This window comes from Meriones unguiculatus, chromosome 10, assembly GCF_030254825.1.
Source record: "Meriones unguiculatus strain TT.TT164.6M chromosome 10, Bangor_MerUng_6.1, whole genome shotgun sequence".
Lineage (NCBI taxonomy): Eukaryota > Metazoa > Chordata > Mammalia > Rodentia > Muridae > Meriones > Meriones unguiculatus.
This window is the reverse complement of record NC_083358.1, coordinates 16,806,879-16,829,724: the sequence shown is the minus strand read 5'-3', so window position 1 is coordinate 16,829,724 and position 22,846 is coordinate 16,806,879. Positions and strand designations below refer to the sequence as shown.

Genomic DNA, 22,846 nt, shown 5'->3' with positions numbered 1-22,846 from the left:
AATCCTGCAGAGTAACAAACTAATGCCAAGTCTGGTTCTGCGTTCTGTAGAACCTGGAGGTCTTACCTACAAGGCAGTGCTGTAAGTAGCTGTGTTAGGAAGAAGCATGGTAAAGAACTTTGCTCCTGTCACCTCTTCCGGGGAGCTCTCCTTTGTACCCATAGCCTACCTCGTCTGAGCAGTGCAGCTGGAGCTGAGGGTCCAGGCGGTAATCTAGAGCGGACTCCTGGATGATGATGCGGATCTGGTCCTCACAGTCTGAAGACAGGCGCTAGAGATGACAAAGGGAGCACACATCAGCTACCTGAGAACATCGGGTTTTGACCTGACCCCTCACACCCCAACTTGGGGAAGGCATAAAAAAGGGCGCAGGACAACAGCAGTATGCTAGTGATGTCCATGGAGAAAACGCTTACCAGTACAGCTCTACAGGGAGCCCTGCCAGTGTACCTGGTCAGCATATCTCAGCTTGAGGCATGAGATGACTTGGCCTTCTAGCTCCGAATCATCCTTGGCCTTGGTCAGGATACCATGACAGAATTTAGGTATGTCAGCCTTACAGGCTTTCCTCAGTACAGGGTTTAAGCGGTAATCTACAGTAAAAACACGTCAGTAGATGAAAAACGGCTCACCTGTAAATTTTCAAAAATTTCTGGAAATTCATCTTTCAAAGGGGACATAGTAGTCGGGTGGTGGCGGCACACACCTTTAGTCCCAGCATGCAGGAGGTTGGGGCAGAGGCTATCTGAGTCCTAGGCCAGCCTGATTCACAGGATGAGCTCCAGGTCTGCCAGGGTTACACAGAGAAACCTTGATTCGGAAAAACCGACCGTCCCTTACTATACCAACAGTCACAAATATAAAGATCAGTTTGTTAAGTCACTATACCCCACCAAGATTGCTGTTTTCAAAGAAAGGAAGGGCTTCCTGCAGCTCAACAGACTCATCCCATCAGAGCAGGGAAGGCCTGGCAGCAGACCTGCTGTTACAGTCTTGGAGACACACAATCCTCCTGCCTCAACCTCTTAAGTGCTGGGAATAAGTGTGTGTACAGCCACATCTATTTTCCAATGTTGGTGCTAATTAGCAACATAACTCAATTCAAGAGCATTTTGCTAGTTCTCAGGAACCCTTCAGCTCTGCCGCAACTCTGCAGGAATTTGTGGTCCAACATTTTAAAACAAACAAAAACACAAGAAACACAGACACACACAAACCAACAAATAAATAAAATCAACCAGATAGCAGAAACTTTGCCCTTAATAGATATTTTTGAAAGCATCATTAAAGAATTATCTAACACTTTTTGTCCACTAAGTGACAAGGTTTCCCAGTCAGGAACTGAAATTTTCCTTCTGAAAATGATTGACCGTGCTCATGAAGTTTGAGTAAATTTCTAAAATTTCCTTTCCTAGGAACCCTAATACTGATTGCTTTTCTATGTTTTTTAAGAGCAGCTGTCCAGATTTCCAGCCCCTTTCCCAACAGCCCACTCTTCTGGACAGCCTGCAGAGGAGGAGGAGGGTATGCTGCTCATACACAGGCTGGTGTGGTAACATGTCCCTGCCAGTTCTCCTTGGGCCATCACTCAATGAACCAGGAATGCTGAGCCAAGATGGTACCTGTGTTCTGGGTAATCTGACGCTTGGTTATCATCTGTTTGCACTTGGGATCCATCAATTCACTGTTTTTATTTTGCTTTAAACACTGCAACATAGTTTTAGAATCTGCTTCTGGACAGAACCGCTGCAAAGGAAACAAAAATATATGAAAAATGGCTATCTCAAACTAAGAACTAACATATCTATGGTTGCTTTTACAGCTGCCCAGGAACTCATAAAAGCACAAGTCAAAGGTATCTCTTGATGTAAGCAGGGAATAGCTAACCATTAGCAAGTGCCCTGCCCCAGGGTCCCCCTTTACTTTTTCATTCCTGCATTTCTTACACTCCTGTCTGCCAGGCCTGGTTACATTCAGCACGGGTTTGGTTCCTATTACTATGGTGGTGTTATGGTACACACCATCTCATGGAGTGCAATTACTATGTGAATATGATTAATACCGTACTATGCGCTATCCAGCCTTCAAGCCTCATCTACACAACCACAGTGGCAGAAGTTAGGAAATAACTATTAACCAATGTGAGCATGGATCTGAGGTAAAGATACATGTGGTTTACTTTAAGTGTAGGAGCTATAATTTACCAAACAAGGAGGCTAGCCCCTATATACTGATTACTGTTCTTACATCAGAGCTCAGTTTGGGCCTCTACTTGTTAACCTACTGGTCTGGTTACAGTGCCTCAAACTGTGGTTAGGACCCTTCACCACCATGTCTTCCTGGCTTGTTTTAATGTTCATGTTCTTCCTCCCTCCCTTCCCCCTTTTCTTTGGTACATGCATGCACAAACATAAAATAAATAAACATTAATATCCAATGACATTTATTGATGGATCAGCTATTTTAAAGGAAAACTGAAATGAGTTTTAGATTACAGATTCTTTGCATTTTCTTAAGTTTAATTTCTTTGTATATATAGGTTATGAAAATTCACTAGAAGCCAGGTAGTGACGGCACATGCCTTTCATCACAGCACTCAGGAGGCAGAAGCAGGTGGATCTCTGTAACCTTGAGGCCAGCCTGGTCTACACAGCAAGTTCCAGGACAGTGAGGGCTGCTCAGAGAAGCCTCGAAAAACAAAACCAGAAAACATCCACTGGAGGATTGTTTGAAGCAAAAGAATGTATAGAATTGAAACACATTTTGCAAGTTAGAGATGGCTCCGTACTTAAGAGCACTCGCTGTGCTTGCAGGGAACCTGGGTTTGGCTCCAAGCATCCATGCAGCAGCTTACAACCACCCATAACTCTAGTTCTAGGAAACCCAATGGCCTCTTCTGGTCTTAACAGGTCCCAGGCATGTATATGGTGCCCATTCATACATGCAGGCATACAATAATAAAATTTGAAGACCTTGAAAAGAAAGCCCCATCTTGACCATGGAGATGACAGGACAAGGACACTGAACTGTGGCTTTCTCAGCATACCTGTCCTGGCCACCTAGTTAACTATGCTTTTGTCAAAGCAAAGCTAGTTAGCTTAGCTCTGCGATTTTTCCAACTTGGGCAGCATCCATGTTGCCTGACATGCTAATGGACACTCTGGGGGCTCAGAAATTAACAATGTGGCAGGTGAAGACAATGCTACTGGACTGCAGACCCCAGCTGAGGGAATCACCATGTTGGCTGTGTTTAACAGGGTACAAGAAGGGGAGGGGTCATGCTGTTATTGACATTTATGTTGCACTTAGTACTTTACCTTAATCATTTGCTTGCAGACTCGCATGAGTGTATAGTCTAGTTCTGGGTCCATCATCTCTGTTTCCTGTAGCTTAAATACTTTCTGGTGGCAACGGGTACTCAACTGCTTCTTGTTTTCTTTTAGACATTCAATAATCTATAATATAAAAGTTGTGGTTGAGTTCGGAAGTATATCTGGGATTGATAGTTCATCTACTAATTGACAGTTATGTATAATGTAAGAATTATGGTTAAGAAGTATACCAGGGGCTGAAAGCCATCTCTTCTGACTGAAATACTCAGTTCAGTGAATGACACTATAGTGTTTTTCTATCCTAGGACCTTTTGTTTCTAACTATAGGCAATAGAAGTTAAGGACTTTCTCATTAAAGGGAATTAGACACATGGATTTACAACCTTAGAGGGCCAACAGTGGACCAACTGACAAAAATTCAGGGTGATTAGCAGGCTGTACTAGAATCTAAAAGGAAAGCCACTTAGGGTTTCTGGTGTTTCCTCTGCCTTCTTGAGCCAGTCCTTGTTAGGATTCCTCGTAGAGCACACATTGGACTAGAGAGCAGGTGTAAGTCTAGAGATTTAATTAAACTCAACATATATAACAATTGTGTTAGATGCCAAGTGTGAACTGGATCCAATCTTTTATGACTATGAAAAGCTATGACAGAAAAGGTTGAGTGGCAGTTAAAAGTGACAAGGAATAGTCTTTAAGGCAAGAGTATATTGCTGAAATCTCCTCACTACACCATACCAAATGGTTAGATATAAAAATAGGTAACCAAGAAAAGCAGATGGGTAACCAAGCCAGGGCTGCAGCATTAAGTCATGAAACTTCTTTGAAGAATTTTAGGCACAACCAGAAACCATCAACTAGTTAAAGCACACTGACACCTTAAGAAATGATACATTAACCAAGGACTCAAACCTGAGGGGAAAAGGTAATAAGACTACTCAAAGAAAAATGCAAAAATAGATGTAATGTCATAGGATCAATATAGAAGAAAACAATAATCAAGAATCTAGAATAATAGTTATGAAAAGAAGCAAGTAGAGATTTAAGAAATGTGTAAAGTCCCAAATGGTGCTCTTTATAGAATGAGAGAACTGCCTGGCAGTAGAGGTGCACCTATTTAATCCCAGAACTCAGAAGGCAAAGACAGGTGGACCTCTCTGAGTCTGAACCAAGCCTGGTCTACACAGCAAGTTCCAGGATAGCCAGGGTTACAGAGAGAAATCTTGTCTCAAAAACAAACAAAGAAAGCTGGTGCACACCTGTAATCTCAGCACTCAGGGAGGCAGAGGCAGGCAGATCTCTGTGAGTTTGAGGCAGCCTGGTCTACAAAGTGAGTCCAGGACAGTCAAGGCTACACAGCAAAACCCTGCCTTGAAAAATCAAAACAAACAAACACACAGAATTAAAGAATGATTATTTTATAATTAACTGGATGATTATTTGATTATTGGCTGGCTAAGCTTAGCAATTATCTCAAATGCAAAACAAAGTAACCAAGACTGGAAAGCATTAATAAAAAAGTGAAAAGGACACTGGGGACAGACCTGGGAGCACCACCTGTCCAAAGGAAATCCAGGAAAAGCAAAGCAGTGTCTGAAAGAATGGTGCCCAGAGGAAGATTCTCTTCTAACAAGTGTCCACCACATTGTAGAAAATAAGAAGACTATATTTATTATTAAGAGCCTATAATTATTGCAGCAGTTAATATTAATCTGTTACCATAGTAATAAAGGACACAGACACCTATTGTATTTTTAATATGTCTTAAACCTGGGACTGGGCAGACATTAAACTTCCTAAGCTACCTTGTTACCTCCCAGTCCTACATCCCATCCATAATTTCATAAATATTTGCATATACTTTCTACCTGGGCTTCTTCTCTCCAACACTGCCAATCCTCCTGGGCACATGGTTCTCTCCATGCTAACCCATGTCCGTCCAGTTTCCTTCTTCTCCTCTCATACCTGTCTGTCCCCAATCCTATGATCCTTCTGTCCTCTAAGCCCAAAACCTTGGCTATGCCTAGCTCACTTTGCCCTCCCCAGGTATAGGCCTTTTAATTAGCCAATCAGGGATAATTTTGGAGGCAAGGTTACACAGCATTACTTGGGGTGTGTGGTAAGTCTGCATGTAAAAGATAGCAAGTAGACCTCAGGGGGAAAAATAATTAACAATCAAATACAAAGCACCAAACCATATTATTATACCACTATGACAAAAACAAGATTCTGTCTGGTCTCATTTTCATCAAAATTATACATCATCAAATGGAAAACTAAAACCTAATAGAAAGATTATGAAAGAGAGAGACAAAGAGAGGAGGCGGGGGAGAGAAAGAGCAAGTGAGCAAGAGAGAGAGGGAGGAAGGGGGGAGGCAGGGCAGGAAGAAGACAGGGAGAGATACAGAGAGACAGAGAGAGAAACAAAGAACTCAGACTCTGCATTGGCAACCACAGATACAAGTTGGGGAAGAAAGGATCTCAGAGCCTAGCTGAATAAGCAGACATTTACAAAAACAACAACAACAACCAAAAACAAAACAAAACAAAAAAACAACACAACACCACGAAAACCTGCATTTTATCCCTGGAGATTCTGGGCTTTGTTTCTGTGTATTTAAAAAAAGATCCATGGGTGATCTTACTTAGTGTCTAACAAGATCTCCCTGCAGTGCTGGGCAAGGTGGTTTAAGCCAGGTAGCCTAGTAGTAGAAGACCATCCTCCCTAAGCTACCTAGAGAGTTTGAGGCTAGGCAGGTAACATGAGACCTTGTCCTAAAAATCAAACACACAAAAATTCCTGTGTGATGGGCTATGAGGAAAGAAAACGCAAATCATGGGTAGGCTGTGATAGTTGAATAAAGGAGCAAATACGCTCAAGGTATATGATAATACACATATAAACAAATCACAAAACACGTTATTTTGAACAATTAATATGTTCTAATTATAAATGGAAAGAGAGGAGTAAGGATGTAGCTCAGTAGGAGAGTGCTAACCCAGCATTCACGATGTCCTAAAAGAGACATGTGCAGGAGAACGCTGGGTGAAATCAGATGTGGAGTTACTGGGGAAACCACACAGAGGAAACATGTGAAGGTTCACCAGGAGCTTCCTAGGCAGAGCAGGTGCAGGGGAGAAACTGGGAAAAACACTCTGAGATACCCAAAGGGTATCAGGATGTGGCCGCTATTGTCTCATCAGTGAGGACCTGGCTGCTGCAATGGTAGCTTGACTTGATTCTGTAATAAAAAAAAATACTACCTGAGCATTTCCATATTGCACTGCAGAACAGTAGTTCTTGATGTCACTCTTGCAGGCTTCGTACAGATCTGGCTCCAAACGGATGTCCTCCGTCTGCATGAGAGGGAGCCAGTGTGGAAAGTGAGAGATTTTTAAGCTGGAGACGCAGCTTAAAACATGCATTTATAACACTGAAGGCTTCCTTGTATTGCTTTACACTATATGTGGTTATGTGTTGCCTGCATGTGGGTATACACATGGATGAGGCCAAAGGTATCAAGACGCCCTGGAGCTGGAGTTACAAAAAGGCATGAGATACCTGCTGTGGGTGCTGAGAACTGACACCGGGTTCTTTGGAAGAGAAGCAAGCCTTATTAGCCACTAGCCCACCTCTCCAGCGCTCTGGAGATGTCAAATTCTTATACACTTCTTTGTTGACTAATGCCTTCTCCAGGTGGCAGCAGTGTTAACAAGACACTGTCAAAGGGTAACAGTAGCTGAGGCTGTCCCCTTATTCCCCCTCTTCAGTTGCCTCAATGGGCTCCCTGGGGGGCATCTACAGCCCCCAAACTGACAGACTTCAGTTTAAGGGAAGGGGTTTTATTTCAAGATGAAGCGAGATTTCTCTTTCCCCCTTCTTGCTGGAGATAAAAGGTGAAGTAGGTAGTTCGGTTGCTTCAGGTAGCCATCCTGCAGCCACAGAGGACCAGCCTTATGATGAAGTGATTGATGCCAAGGACACCTGAGTAGACAGGGAAAGACTTGTCCTTGAGGACAGTACTGAGCCAAGGACAGCAATGATTTCACTTTGAGTGAAATCCAGTTTGCCTTCCATTGCTGTGTCGTAGAAAAGTGTTCTATCATTTAAAACAAAATTCGAAACAGTAAAGGAGAAGCTAATGCCATATGGAAAGCTTTTCAACTATTACTGCATGCCTCATACTTCACAACGGTAGCAGAAACCCTCTCCCGCTTCTGACCCCGCAGCTGATCAAGCACTGGTCCTGTGGTTTCTGGAAGCATTACCATTTCCAGCTCCTCCACACGGAGCTGCTTGCGGCACTTCAGCGACACCCGGTGCTCCTTGGCTTCCTGCAGAGTGTCGTTGCGTACCGTGGTGCTCAGGCAGATCACAACATCCACCCTGCAGTAGAAAGAACGGCATTAGACTGTCAGGAGTGGGGTGAATGCCCAAGCACTGGGTCAGAACAGGGCAGGGACCACTCTATTTATGCAGTACTCGTATGTCTGTGTGCATGTGCGCGTGTGCACGTGCGCATGCTGTGTTTTAAATGTTTTCCTTATAAGCCCCACTGTTGTGGTGTTCAATAATTTAACTGCCCCCCTATTAACAATGGCTCAAAAAGACTAGCAGCAGTGACCTTGTCAATCTGGACCTGCCAAATAAACACTTAACAGTAACTTCATGTAATTGAAAAGGTAAAAGTTCTGAATTTAAAAGGGGAAAAAAGTATGCTGAGACTGCTATGTATAGAGCTATAGATATTACATCTATATTCATATAAATTTTTTTGGGAGAGTTTCTCTGTGTAGCCTTGGCTGTCCTGGAACTATCACCTGCCTCTGCCTGAGTGCTGTAGTTAAAGGCCTGCGCCACCTAGCTCTATATTCAGATAACTTTTAATATAGTATATTGTTTTAATTTTTTCTTAAAATAAAAAGAAAAAAAAATCAGGGTCTCATCTCATAACGTATCCCAGAATGGCCTGGACCTCATATTCTTCTTAGTCTCTTGAGCTCTGAGATTATTGATATATGCCGTCCCAACTGTCCATAATTAGTTAACTATTGTTTTCCTGGCCTAATTATAAATTGAACCTTGTCATGGGCATACAGGTATAGGGAAGGATTAGACAGGGCTTGGTACCGTCTTACTCGTTAGCACTCACTGTGGCTTTAGATCATGGCCCCCTGCACCTTCAGAAGCCAGACAGTAGCCTGAATGAGGATTACTGTTCTGACTGGAACAGAGTCAAAGCCCATGTGATGGGAATATTCAATGCTTATTTATTAAAAACAATGTGACCACAGAAAGAATGGTGCTCTTAACATTCACATACTAAAAGTGAAATATTCAGTAAAGGTAGAGGAAAAGGAAAGGAGATGAAGGAAAAAGGAAAGGCAAAGTAAATAACCTGTAACTAAAATAAAAAATAAAAATTATATCAAGAAAAAAGAAAAAGGAAAGGAAAGGAGAGGAGAGGAAAGGAAAGGAAAGGAAAGAAAAGGAAAAAGGAAAGGCAAAGTAAATAACCTGTAATTAATATAAAAATTATATAAAAAAGAGAAAGGAAAGGAAAGGAAAAAGGAAAAGAAAAATCAAAAATGGGAACCTGTTCCCGGAAGGGAAATTGTGTTCTAGCAACATGTTTCTCCTCCCAAAAACAACTTGTAGACTGGGGCAGCTGTGCTGTCAAAGCTCATCAGTTTCCTCATTAAGACATAATTCCCAGGCAAGTCGAGTCTACTTCCTCCCTAAAGCTCTACTTCAGTGAGGTCTGTGTGCTGTTTTTCTGCAGAGATGACACACTGGGGTGATGCAGCAAGAAGCTGGTTCAGAAACTGCCCTTTCCCAGTACTTCCTACAGTGATTCAGACAGGCAGTTCTGAACTCAGAAAAAAAAAAAAAATCAAGAGTATTTCCATACTCCAGGGGCTTTTCTTTTGAGAACAAGCATGACTGTAGGAAGCTGTGGCCACGTCTGTGCAGACAATGCACAGTTTGGTTACACTAGCAAAGAGAGACACAGGAGGGCTCTGGGCCACTACGGCCGCATAACTGGAATACTCATTCAGTACCTGAGGGAGGCTTGGGCAGCAAAACCAATCAAATGAGAGATACGTACTTCTTTTTTATGTTGGGACAAAGTTTTAACACATCCTCCTTGCAGGCCATTTTGAACTTGTAAGAGAATCGAAAATCCTTCATCTGTACCTGAAAGATGAGAAAGAAAATCAGCTGTGGCAAATTACAATTAACAGCAGTGAGTAACATTTTATCCATACATGGTCATACACACAGGCTGACGATGCAACTTGGCTAACATGTCCAAAGCTCTGGGTTTGACTGATCCTCAGCATCCCATAAAAAATGAGGTGTGGTGGTGTGTGCCCATAACACCAGCATTTGGGACACAGACACAGCACAGGAAATTTACAGGTTCAAGGCCATCCTTGGATACACAGCAAGTTTGTGGCCAACCTGTTCCTAAGTCTTTGTAGAATCTGCTAAGATCTCATGCCTCCCCCTGTGACAGCACACTGGTCTTCTGTCTTCTAAATCACGTATCTGGGCTCACTATGCCAAAGCATTCCTCTGGCAGAGTCTCACATAGTTTGTGCTGCCACTTCCTTCAAGGTTCTATCTTGGTATCTCCTCTTGCAGTCAGTCTCTTCATTCTCCAACCCCTGCTCTGGCTTTGTTTTCCTTCCTCGAATCACCCCAGATTGTGCAGCCATGATATATACTGTACCTGTTCTGCCATCTTTTACTAGAGTCTAGGTTCCTGCAGGGAGGAGTCTATTAACATAACAGAATGCAAGCCTGAGGGCTACATGCTCTGAGAAGCAGTTAATAACTCAGCTGACTGACTGGTCACCGTCTTGTTACTAGAAAGAGTGTGGTCAACCACATTATTCAAATGGTAGATCTCAACTGAATGATTTAAAAAGAAAAAAGGCAGACATGCTGTGTAGGGACTGAGTACAGTGGAGAACTGTGAGGCTCTCGATTCACTCCCCAGTACACAATGGGGAAAAGAAATAGAGAACAGAAGAATACAGTAGAGCAGAAGAGAGGACTCAGGGCCCAGCGTATTGAGTAGGAGTTGCCAGCTCTCTTGCTTTTATCTGCTGTATAATGCATGTTCTCTAGAAATTTGTCTCATTTGTCGCTGCATGCTAGGTGCCGAAAAAAGTCACGTTTATTGAGAAAAGTTTCACGTAATTGAACATAATGAGAAGAGCACAACTGCTTGGCTGTTCTAAAGCAGGAAGATGTTCACTAATCACCCCAGCAGCTGAGGGAGAAAACTGACTAACCAGCTGGAAGTGAGTGACTCCAATGGCACACTTCTCATTCATGTCCTTCTGGTGTTTGTTCTGTATCAGACACTCCATCAGGTCCCCAGAATCTATTTGGTTGTCCGCAACATCCTGGGAACGACAGTACACATTTACACTTTATCTGTAATAATTAACAATACAATCTATATTGCACAGATGTCGTCGACGGCAGCTCAGTGTCCAAGTGGGTTCCCTGGTAATGAGAACAGGGACTGTCTCTGACATGAACTCAGTGGCTGCTCTTTGTTCACCTGCTCTGAGGGGGGAGCAGCCTTACCAGGCCACAGAGGAGGACAATGCAGCCAGTCCTGATGAGACCTGATAGACTAGGGTCAGAGGGAAGGGGAGGAGTACCTCCCCTATCAGTGGACTTGGGGAGGAGCATGGGAGGAGATGAGGGAGGAGGCTACAGTTGGGATACAAAGTGAATAAACTGTAATTAATAAAAAAAAAAGTTAAAAAAAAAAAAAAACACAATACAATCTATAATGCCACCAGGAAAATGTGAATAGGAGTGACTCTCCAAGCCTTCAAAAGAGAGATACATCATATATTCTTCAAAAATAATCCTTAGACATCAGAAAAGATAAAAGTTCAGCAGAATAAAATTCATGACTCAGGAACATCTGCTGTGAGGACCTAACCCTGACTTATTTCCTTTTACGATGCCAGCAGCAGCTTTAGGGATAATACCTGCCTATCAGATCTTCAGGTTACTAAATGTACTTGACCTCCACTATCTAGGTAAACAGCAAGTAAGAAATAAGGTAAAATGTCCCTCAGCACTGAGGTGTATTGGAGACAGTGGGAAGGGAGCCACTGACAGTGCTGAGTTCCTGAGAAGCAATCCGGCCAAACCCTGGAGTTTTCCTCTTGTGTCTTCTCTTACGAAGCCATCTCATCCGCTGCCACCAGCCACACAGCACTCCTCTACAGAGTGCTACTACCACTGCAATCAGGTTCAGCGATCCCAGATGCTGGCCTCTCCCTCCATCTTGTTTTCAGTTCCAACTGTTATTTGCTAAAGCTTTCAAGAGTAGTGTACACTGAAGACAGAGACGATCCTACATCCCTGGGGCCCAAAGTTCCATTGAATTTGGTTCTGTTAGTAATCCTTGTTCCTACAGATTTCACTTACATGGCAAAAGTTCTGAATTATAGGCTCACAGGCTCTCATCAGCAAAGCTTCTATTTGGATATCCTGTAAAAGATAAAATAGATTAATCACTCTGCTTTCCAAAGCCAGGGATAGAGGATGTTGTCATAAGTATGTGTGTCCTTATCTTAACTATGTAGCCACAGCTAGAATTCTCAGAAATCTGCCTGCTTCTGTCTCCTGGGTACCGACACGTGCCACCATGCCTGGAAGGCAGATCCTTTCATTTATCAACTTGAATAAATGAAGAGGCAGAACTAAGGGAAGATGAAGTATATGGCAATAATATTGGAACATGCAAATCCTTTGAAGTTTTTATGCTCTCTATTTCTGAACAGTACTGTCTACATTTACGAGACTTTTTAATCTCATGTTAAATACTTTAGTAGGTTTCAGGGTATAACAGGTATAACATGTGCTCAATCTTTCATAACTGGAAGTTCCAGCATGTTATTAAGCATAGAAATGGTACCGAATGACTTCACTAAAAGAGCTTTAGGGATAAGAGACTATGATTGCTTAGATTGTTTTTAAATGTGATTCAGACCTGAAGTTCAGGAGACAACTTTTCTCAAGTGTGAAAAGGTCTGATAACTGTGCAGAAAAACAGAAGAACTAACTGTATAGGTTGCTCTTCTGGAGCTGTGGCAGAAGGGGTCAGGGCTCAGTACAATGTACTTCTTTAAAAAGTAAGTAGGGAAAGACTGATTGTGTTCTTTTCACTGTCAGAGAATCTCTACTCTCAAGAGCATGGAAACAAAAACGCTAAGTAATAATGGCCAGGGCGCTATACACTACTACTTACCTCGGACTCTAACTCGGTGAGGTTGCCCACTATGTCTCTGCACTCCACAGCTAAGTCATCCAGATGATCCTGGAGGCACTCAAGCTCCTGCACATAAAAAGGCAAGCTCTTGGTGTTCAGTCACGTAAGTGAACAGGGGAGGTGGGACAGTCTCTGCTCCTGCTGTACTCATTTTCCTTCCCTTTAAAACTACATCACTAAACAGAACACAAAGCTTTATCTGATCAAAACTAAGATATATAACATGTTGCTGACGTAACACGGTGGTTGAGTGCCAACTAATATAATAAGTCGTGCAAATTCAGAAGGCCAAATTTACAAGTCCAACAGGGGCTATTCAGCCGTCTTCAAACTATGGGCCTGCCTCAGCCTATAAACTTTAGCAGGCTATTTAAAAAATATTTTATGTGTAAAGATTTTTGCATGGTTGTATGTCTATATGCTACTTTTATGCCTGGAGGCAGCAGAGGACAGAAGGAGGAGTCAGATCCCTTAGAACTTGAGTTACAAATGGTTGTAAGCTACACGTGGGTGCTAGAAACTGAACTCTCATCCTCCAGAAGACAATCCAGTGCTCTTAACTGATGAGCTATCTCTCCAGACCCTTTAAGAACAAACTATTATTTTATTCTATTAACATCCTGTCACTCCATTTTCAATATGTCTTGATCATATATTTTATCATCCATTTAAAATCTACACTTAAAAATGTCACTTAAGGGCTGGAGAGATGGCTCAGTGGTTAAGAGCTCTGACTGCTTTTCCAGAAGTCCTGAGTTCAATTCCCAGCAACCGCATGGTGGCTCACAACTGTCTATACCTTCTACTGCTGTCTTCTGGCATGCAGGTGTACATACAGATAGAGCATTCAAAATAAGTAAATAAAATCTTTAAAAAAATGTCACTTAAAATTTATTATTATGTGAATGCTATGAGTATGAATGTGTGTGCATGTGCACACATCAAGGGACACATGAAGAAGTCAGAGGACAACTTTTGGGATTTGGTCCTTTCCTTACAATTTTAGTGGCAACCACCAAACTCATGTTTTCAGGTTTGCATAGCAAGCACATTGAAGTTATACATAGATAATGATCATTGGATAATAAATTCACAGGGAATGACAAATGTTACATTCTTTAAATTCTTTAAGGGCAAATAAGTGGAGATTCTGACCCAGCCCATATCAAGGGGCCCTCTTAAAGCCAGCGGGCACATGAGGACTTGATAGCTCCTGGGATTTTTGCCTGTGCTTTACACACTGACAAAAAGAAACAGAAAGATCTCTTTGTGTACGAAGAGATTTGGTCTATGTAGCAAGTTCCAAGCCAGCCATGGCTACATAATGAGACCACAGCTCAATAAATATGTTAATAATAATAATAAAAAATCTCTTCACAGTCATTAACTAAAGAATCTTCAGGGAAGGGTAGGGCTTTGTGTCCTCTCCCCACTACATGCAAGTGTAGGCATGACGTGCATGTCTAGGTGTGTGCACACATGCATATGGAGACCAGAGGTTGACCTTGGGTATTGTTCCTTAGAAACTGTCCAACCTGTTTGTGAGACAAGGTCTCTCAATGGGATGTGGGGGTTGCCAATTTGGCTATGTTGGTTTCACAGTAAGCTCCAGGGATCTGCCCGATTCTTCACTCAGTGCTGAGATTATAAGCACGAGCTAGCTCACCCAGCTCTTGCCCTTGGGTGCTGAGGATCAAACCTATACTTGCACAATATATACTTTACCAACTGGACTGAGTGTCCAAGTCCCTGTTGTTTGAAACAAAATCTCAGGCAGCCCAGGCTGGCTGCAAATTCCCTATGTAGCCAAATACTATCTTTTTGTTGTTATTTTTGTTTTCTGAGACAAGATCTCATAGACCAGGCTGGTCTTAAACTCACAGAGATTTACCTGTTTCTGCCTCCTGAGGGCTGGGACTAAAGATGTGAGCTGCCAAGGCTATCTCTGAACTGATTGCCCAGCTGCCACCTCCCAAGTGTCCTTGAGATTACAGAATGTGCTACCATGTCTAGTTATGTGTGACTTTGAAAATTCTGTCATGGTATAACTGAAGCCTAAAGGCCTAGCTATAATATCAGGATGTCTCTAAGTAAGTACCTACTCTTCATTGATTACCTTGTTCCATGATGAAGACATACTGTCTTGCTCATAACTTTCAGTCACACTTTCCCCAAATTAGACACAGTCTTAGAGACCAGTCACAGCAGGCACGTAAGTATTGAGGAAATTCTTTTCTGGTTTGCTCTTTGTGGAGAAGTTATAACAGAATGACTGCTTAGTTAGAATTAGTCTTGAGATTTTAATAAGGAAGTTTTCCTTTTCTGAGCCTCAATTTACTCAACTGTAGAAAATAATTCCATTTTCATGCATCCTATAGGGCTGTTCTAGGGCAAGCACATTATCTGCTGTTGCATAGCAGAAGTGTGTGTGTGTGTGTGTGTATGAATGAATGTGTTATACCTTGCTATCATGAAAGGATTTAATTCAGTCTATAAATGCTAGAAAATAAAGTAAAAAGTAGAAAGTAAAATGAATTAAAAATGAGTCAAAATGAGGAAAGAAAAATATCTAGTACAAAAAAATTCCTATCACAAAATCTTATGTACTTTCAGAACAGGATATAATTTGGTGTTAATATTTCCTTTAAAAAAATTTAGATTTATTTCAATTTAGATATATCTGTTTTTTCTGAATATATGTATATACAATATATGCATGCCTGGGCCTTGGAAAGTCAGAAAAGGGCAATGGAACCACTGGAACTAGAGTTATAGATAGTTGTGAGCAACTATGTGGATGCTGAGAACTGAAACTGGGAAAGCATCAGGCACTCTTAACCTTTGAGCCATCTTCATAGTGCCTTGGTTCTAAACTTTACACAAAGAGGGAAATAATCAACTCTAAAAGTAACAGAAACCATAATAGAATATAACTGTTCTTACACAAAAAGCAAAATAAAATGCCTCTGGTGGGTTTCTTCTAGAAAGAACACTGAAAATATATCAAATCACACCAGCAAACACTGAGACAGACTTCATGAGTACTTTACATTAAATGTAAGTCACTAACATTATGATTGGGAAAAGCAAATGGAAACCCTGTCACCAACCTGCCCAGTCTCTGTTTTCTCGCTACACCATTTCCCAAGATCTATCAGGCACTTGTCCTGAAGGGCAGGGTCCAGCTTAACATCCATGGCACGCTGGTGTAGGATCCTTTGGACTTCGGCTCGGCATTCTCGTGAAAGCTACATGAGAAAGAATGAGCAAGACACTTTAAAAGTAAATACATGAGGTTCCTAGACAGAGCAAACTAATAAATAGTCCTGCAGTTTATCCCCCAAACTATACCAAATCATATTTTGTAGGATAAGAATTAAAGCTGGTAGAAGTTCAAATCTCAGCCAGGCCTGGTGATGTACACCTTTAATCCCAAAGCTAAGGCAGGCAGATCATTGTGAGTTCAAGGCCAGCCTGGTCTACAAAGCAAGTGAAGGACAGCCAAGGCTACACAGAGAAACCCTGCCTTGAAAACCAGAAAGTTCAAATCTCTACAAGTAGTTAAAAGTCAGCATTTTCATTAATCTATTAAAAAAAAGAGCATCCTGTTTTGAAAGTACCCTGAAAAAAGGTCAATTAGATCTGCTCAAATTAGGGTTCATTTACAACATTACCTTGGGATTCTGACTATGAGTAAAATATTAGATCTGATTCAGGCAAGATTTACACATACATGCTGCATGCAGGAAATAACAGAACATCAGTTATAATATACAGTCAGTGCTATATATTCTATATAATATATATTATAGGAGAATTACACAGAATAAGCAGAGGTTGAAACAGGTGAACACTATTGCTTATGGACGCTCTTAAAAGAGGTGTCATCAATAGGTACAATATAGTCAGCTTCGCATCCTGAAACACACACACACCTGAGGTAAGGACAGGGACACAATTCCTTAGTGGACATGTGGTTTCACTTCATCTTTTAAAATTACATCTATTTCTTTATTATTTGTGCCTGCACGTACAGTAGTTGTGTAAGTGCCATGGAATGTATGGACAGAGAGGACAACTTATAGGAGTTGGTTTTGCCTTTTGGTACATGGGTGATGGAGGCTGAACTCAGAGCATAAGGCTTGGCCACAAACACATTTATCCACTGAGTCAGGCTCAAAGAGTTCCCTTTCAGAATCACGGAATATTTTGACAATATTTGTAAAACACAGTGAATGTATCAAAAGCCACTGAATTTTTCCTTACAAGGATTAATTTTATGTTGTGAATTTCAGTTCAATTCCTTAAAAAGTATTCTTTACCAAGGGGTTTGGCGAGATGGCTTAGTGGATAAAGGTATCTCCAAAGATACCTTTACATGGTGAAAAAAAATCAGACTTCTGCAAGTTGTCTTCTGGCTTCTACATGTATACCATGAAAAACAAGTGTCTGTCTGCGTGTGTGTGAACACAGAATAAAAATGTAATGAAAAAAAAATCTAAAAAGTTAGCATAAGGGATTCTATTCTTTATTTACAAAAGAAAGAACCTTCTACTGAATGACTAACAGAGATACCAGGATATAGAAACATCAGATATGCCAGAATAAAAACTGAGCTGGGCAGCAGTGGCACATGCCTTTAATCCCAGCAGGCCAGAGGTGGAAGCATGCATATCTCTATGAGTTCCAGGCCAGCCTGGTCTAGTGAGCTAGTTCCAGGACGTTTTCTAATTGTACTTCCTGGTTCTGAAGGCAAGACAGAGGGGCATGTGTATTCAGGTATATGAAGTAGGAACATGGCTTCAGTCTGTAACATATGCAGAAATCCATTCAACAGGGTCTCAGAATGAGAGCACGCAACACGTCTGGGCGGCCCCTGAAGACAGCTAAGCTCACACAGATACTCAAAGGGCGGCAGGGTAATGCCAAGAAGCTTGTATGGAAGCTTCTGCTCCAACTAGTGCACTGCCAGTGAGTCCCATTAATATAAATCATTTATATTTTGGTGCCAAAGGCAGAAGCCTAAAGAACCATTTGTATCCCAGCTAAAAGCATCTAATGAAACTTCAAAGCTAAATAAAGTTAGAACAGCAGAATTTAATTGTCCATTTGTAATTTGAATTATGAAAAATGAATGAGAAAACTTAGAAATGTTTCCCCAGATATTTTGTTTAAAACAAAAACAAACCAAGGCACAGGAAGGAAAGCTGGTGGCACAGCTGTACCTGCAGGACACTCACTGGAGGGTTACATTTCTCACAGCACCATCCTATCCCACCTCATACACCTAAAGGCTTCTTTGTGGGACAGAAACCAGAACAGCAGGTAGGAAACAAACGGCAGCAGGAGGAAACCAGGGTGATAGCATACCCGCCTTCCTTGCTCTTCTGTGCGGTAGGCGTGTCTATATAAGCAAGAAAACACAGCTCCAGGAGGCATCAGTTCACTGGTCTCATTCCAACCATGGGTATGGCAAAGACGAGAAGCATCTCCCTGGCATTTTCGGTATAAAACAGGGTCCAATCTAGAAGGTTAAGAGTTAAAAGAGAAGCACTACTTTCCACATTTTCCTTCTCATACATGCTAAAGGTTTTTTTGTTCCTTCCTTTCAGATAATGTCCCATATAATTCAGGCTGGCTCTGAAGCTGCCATGAAGCTGAGGAGGAGCTCCTGATCCTCCCAACCTCACTTCCTAAAGTGTAATGATAGGCATAAGCAGCCACACCCCACTCTGAATGCCACTCACAACACACGTCAATTTATACAAGTTTGTTAATCTTCACACAGAAGACGTCTACTCTCCCCCAGACACGTCACTCAGGCTTCTGTAACATATCTGCTGTTGTTGTTAGACTTAGCAGGCCAGGCAGCAAACAGTAAAACTAGGTTTGCAGCTAGCCTAGGAAATTCATAATTTTACACTAAGTACTTTTTCCTAGGATGAATGCAACTCTATGATACACTAGCTTCAACAGGATCAGGAAATGACAGGAAAAAACGGTCAACAAAACCACTGGCTTCATTATCTTATGGAAGATAATGTATTGGTTTCTTTAATTCACCTGAAAATTGCTTAACTAATCATAAATCATTTAACTCTGATTCATCTAAGAACATGGATTATGTATTGAACCTGCGTATTTTCTCCAAATCAGACTGGGGAATGTTTGAATCTGGTGACATTTTACTGTCAACTGTAGGGGAGGCTATTTCATGGAAGGAGAGAAGCTAATGTTAAGATTTTATGAAACTGTGAAGGACATTTCTGATCACGGGAGAAAGAGCTGAGAGAGGAGGAGAAATCCCTATTTTGATTAGAGAGGAGCAGTAAACTCAAGATAATCCCATTCAGATGGCCTGAAGAAGCTCAGGAAAGCTATCATTCAGTTTCCCTTTATCCTTTCTATGCCTATTTATTTATTTGTTTGAAAAAGGGTCTTGCTATGTAGTCAAGGGTTGTCCTGAACTTGCAAAATTCCTGCTTCAGCCTTCGTTATACATAGTAACACTCTTGTGCCATAATGCCTGGCCTTCCAGACTAATCTATAAAAACCACATCAAACCTAAGTAACCTTTTCCCATTCACACATGTCAACAAAGCATAAATCAATCATCAAAAAGAGTAAAGACGACAGTATAGTGAAGATTTAAATAAGGTAAATGGGAAGCAGCTAATGAGAGAATGAAGCAGCAATGGAACCCCATGTCAGCAGTACCGGACATAAAAAAGAAAACGAAGTACAGAAAGAAGACGTGAACACAGCATAGTCTTCAGTGATTCTGATTGTAAGACAGCATTCTACTTGTTCATCCTCTCTTTTTATTTTGCTAACAGGATGAGAGAAGGATTAGAAAAATAAAAATGTTATTCATACACTGTTATCTTTTTAGAGTCAAAGCTGAAAATGCTCTTTCTGTCTGCATGAGTACCAGGACACTCCCTTCCACCCTCTCCCCCTCCCCACACCAAAAACACTGAGTACAAATTCCAAAGTAGTGCTGAGCAGGGATGCTTGGTAAAGACCGGCAATGGGTTGACTCTGCTTTTAGATACTGCTCTAGAAGAAGTAAGAATAGGTTTTCTGGGGGCTGGAGATAGTTAGCCCAGAATTTGAAAAGAATTTGTTGTTACTGATGTAAAATATAAAAGTAGGTGTGGGAACACAGCTTAATAGAGGTGTATGCTCTTCAAGTATGAAGCCCTGGGTTTAAAAACACATGTGGGGGCTGGAGAGATGGCTCAGAGGTTAAGAGCACTGGCTGCTCTTCCCAAGGTCCTGAGTTCAATTCCCAGCAACCACATGGGGGCTCATAACCATTTCTAGTAAGATCTGGTGCCCTCTTCTGGTGTGCAAGTGTACATGCAGATAGAACATTGGATACATAATAAATAAATCTTTAAACACACACACACACACACACACACACACACACACACACACGGGCTGGGCATAGTGGTGCACACCTTTAATGCCAGTACTCAGAAGGCAGATGCAGGGAATCTCTATGAGTTTAGGGTCAGTGTGGTCTACAAGAAAATTCCAGGACAGCCAGGGCTGTTACATAGAGAAACCCTGTCTTGAAAAAAGTCAACAAACAAACAAACACATGTGGGTGGCAAGATGGCTCACTGGGTAAAGCACTTTACGGTGCGAGCCTGGTGACCCTAGTTTGATTCTCAGAATCTATGTAAGAGTGGAGGGAAGAAAACAGACCCCATAAAGTTGTCCTCTGACTCCCACAGGCTCTCTGACAAACCAACCAACACATATATACATACTGATAAACTATTAAGTTCTTCTGCATATGCATACCCATCCATCTGATACTGAGCACACAAGGGAACAGAATGAGTCAGCGCCTTGTTTTAAAATACTCACTTCCAATCCCGAGAGATAAAATACTGCAGCTCTAAGAGACGGTGTTCACAGTCTTCTACCATTTTCTCTGTGTATAAATGCTCCATCAGACATGAAAGAATCCTGGTCATTAAAGAGGTGAAATTGTAATGAAAAAATGTTTTAATGACAGGCTCCAAAACTCTCATTTCAATAGTCTTTCTCTAGGGCGACATGATTTATTTTTTTTTTGAGAATCACATAAATTAACTGAATTTGACAGTGATTATTTTTTCTACCAGCATTAAGTTATTTTGTACTTCAAACTCTGCATACATAAGATCTGTGTAGCAGCTTTATTTTTAATCATTTACTATGAAAACTTTCCAACATATACAAGAGTAGACAGTAGTGTACTGGCCACCTTTCCTTCTTAGAGCTTTTGTGAACCTATAAACAAATTTGTTTTAACTCAGTGTCCTGATAATTGAAGCAAATCTTGGCCTATTTCTCTAAAATCTGAGATCATTATCATTTTAGTGGCAACAACAGAAAGGTAAATCCTGGGGCTGGAGAGATGGCTCAGAGGGTAAGAGCACTGGCTATTCTTCCAAAGGTCCTGAGTTCAATTCCCAGCAACCACAAGGTGGTTCATAGCCATCTATAATGAGATCATAGCCATCTATAATGAGATCATAGCCATCTATAATGAGATCATAGCCATCTATAATGAGATCATAGCCATCTATAGTGAGATCATAGCCATCTATAGTGAGATCATAGCCATCTATAGTGAGATCATAGCCATCTATAATGAGATCATAGCCATCTATAGTGAGATCATAGCCATCTATAATGAGATCATAGCCATCTATAATGAGATCATAGCCATCTATAGTGAGATCATAGCCATCTATAGTGAGATCATAGCCATCTATAGTGAGATCATAGCCATCTATAGTGAGATCATAGCCATCTATAGTGAGATCATAGCCATCTATAGTGAGATCATAGCCATCTATAATGCCCTCTTCTGGCCTGCAGGCACATGTGAAGCCAGAATACTGTATAAAGAAGTAAGTAAATAAATAAATCTTAAAACAAAACAAAAAAGGTAAATCCTTCATATAAAGTAAAAACCTAGTTCAGGCCATGGTGATGTATACCTTTAATCCTAGCATTCAGGAGGCAGAGGCAGGAGGATCTCTGAGTTTGAAGACAGCCTAGTCTACAGAGTGAGTTCCAGGACAGCCAGGGCTACAGAGAAAGCCTGTCTCAAAAAACAAACCAAGCAAGCAAACAAACAAACATAACCCTGTTGTTCCCACCCCTCAAATATTTTCAATTATCTCATGTCTTTTAAAATGTTTCAAGACCACAAAGGGCTACACATTATATTTAACCACAAGTGTTGAGGATAGAGAGATGTGTCAGTGTTTAAGAGCATTGGTTGTTCCTCAACAGGACTCAGCTCAATTGCCAGCACCCTCATAACTGTTCTGATTCCAGGGAACTGACACCCTCTTCTGGCTACTGTGTGTTAACAGGCAAGCAAATAGCGCATAGACATGCATGCAGGGAAAATGCCTATTACACATAAAATGAATCTCCTTTTCCCCTGTCCCTTTTCTAGTTGACATAGTTAAACATTCTTAGTCTAAGTTTGCTCATCTACTTCCTTTACCAACATAAACAGCTTTAAGTTGCAGGCGTAGTGGCGCATGCTTTTAAACCCAGCACTCAGGAGGCAGAGGCAGACAGATCTCTGAGCTTGAGGCTAGCCTGATCTACAAAATTCTAGACAGCCAGAGATACACAGAGAAACCCTGTTCAAAAAATACATAAATTAAAATAATAAAATTAAAAAAGCTTTAAGCTTTACTTCTGTCCTGCGACATGAACAGTAATCACTTTCACAGAGAAGACTGATGGTAAACCTGGACTGCATTCACTTTATTGCTGGGCATTCCTAGAAACAAGCTATAAGGAGTTATATAGAACAGGAAACTATTTTAGGAACTGTTTTCACATCATATGGAATAAAACAATTGAAAATCAAACACTTTACAAAAATGTAAGCATTTAATTAGCTTTCTGATATCCTGAATAAAATGCCACTATTCAGTCTGCCTATGACCATAGATTATAAATACATGTTCTTTTCAGTCTCAATTATGATTAGCTGCTTTCTGATGACTTCGAGTAACCAATACACACAGGGAGATGGGACAAAAGGAAGAAAAGGAGAATGTCAGTGCACACGTCACTTTATCCTGAGTGTCTCTGCATTACAGGGTGTTACTCAGTGACTAATAGACAGGTCCACACATTCCCAGTCATTGTCAGCAAATACCATCACAGTTCTGG

General features: G+C 41.3%; 1 protein-coding gene across 1 annotated transcript in view; it reads right to left on the bottom strand.

Annotated features, from left to right (window-relative positions):
* Glg1 (golgi glycoprotein 1) overlaps nt 1-22,846 on the bottom strand; it is a 105,478-nt gene that overhangs the window by 8,834 nt on the left and 73,798 nt on the right. The window contains exons 10-22 of the mRNA XM_021632520.2: nt 20,522-20,623; nt 18,011-18,164; nt 15,751-15,888; nt 12,620-12,706; nt 11,797-11,859; nt 10,635-10,748; nt 9,440-9,528; nt 7,599-7,716; nt 6,594-6,686; nt 3,318-3,455; nt 1,623-1,746; nt 451-593; nt 170-271 (exon numbers count right to left, since the gene is read on the bottom strand). Coding sequence (XP_021488195.1) covers nt 170-271; nt 451-593; nt 1,623-1,746; nt 3,318-3,455; nt 6,594-6,686; nt 7,599-7,716; nt 9,440-9,528; nt 10,635-10,748; nt 11,797-11,859; nt 12,620-12,706; nt 15,751-15,888; nt 18,011-18,164; nt 20,522-20,623 — 1,465 coding nt within the window. The remainder of the gene's footprint in view (nt 1-169; nt 272-450; nt 594-1,622; nt 1,747-3,317; nt 3,456-6,593; nt 6,687-7,598; nt 7,717-9,439; nt 9,529-10,634; nt 10,749-11,796; nt 11,860-12,619; nt 12,707-15,750; nt 15,889-18,010; nt 18,165-20,521; nt 20,624-22,846) is intronic.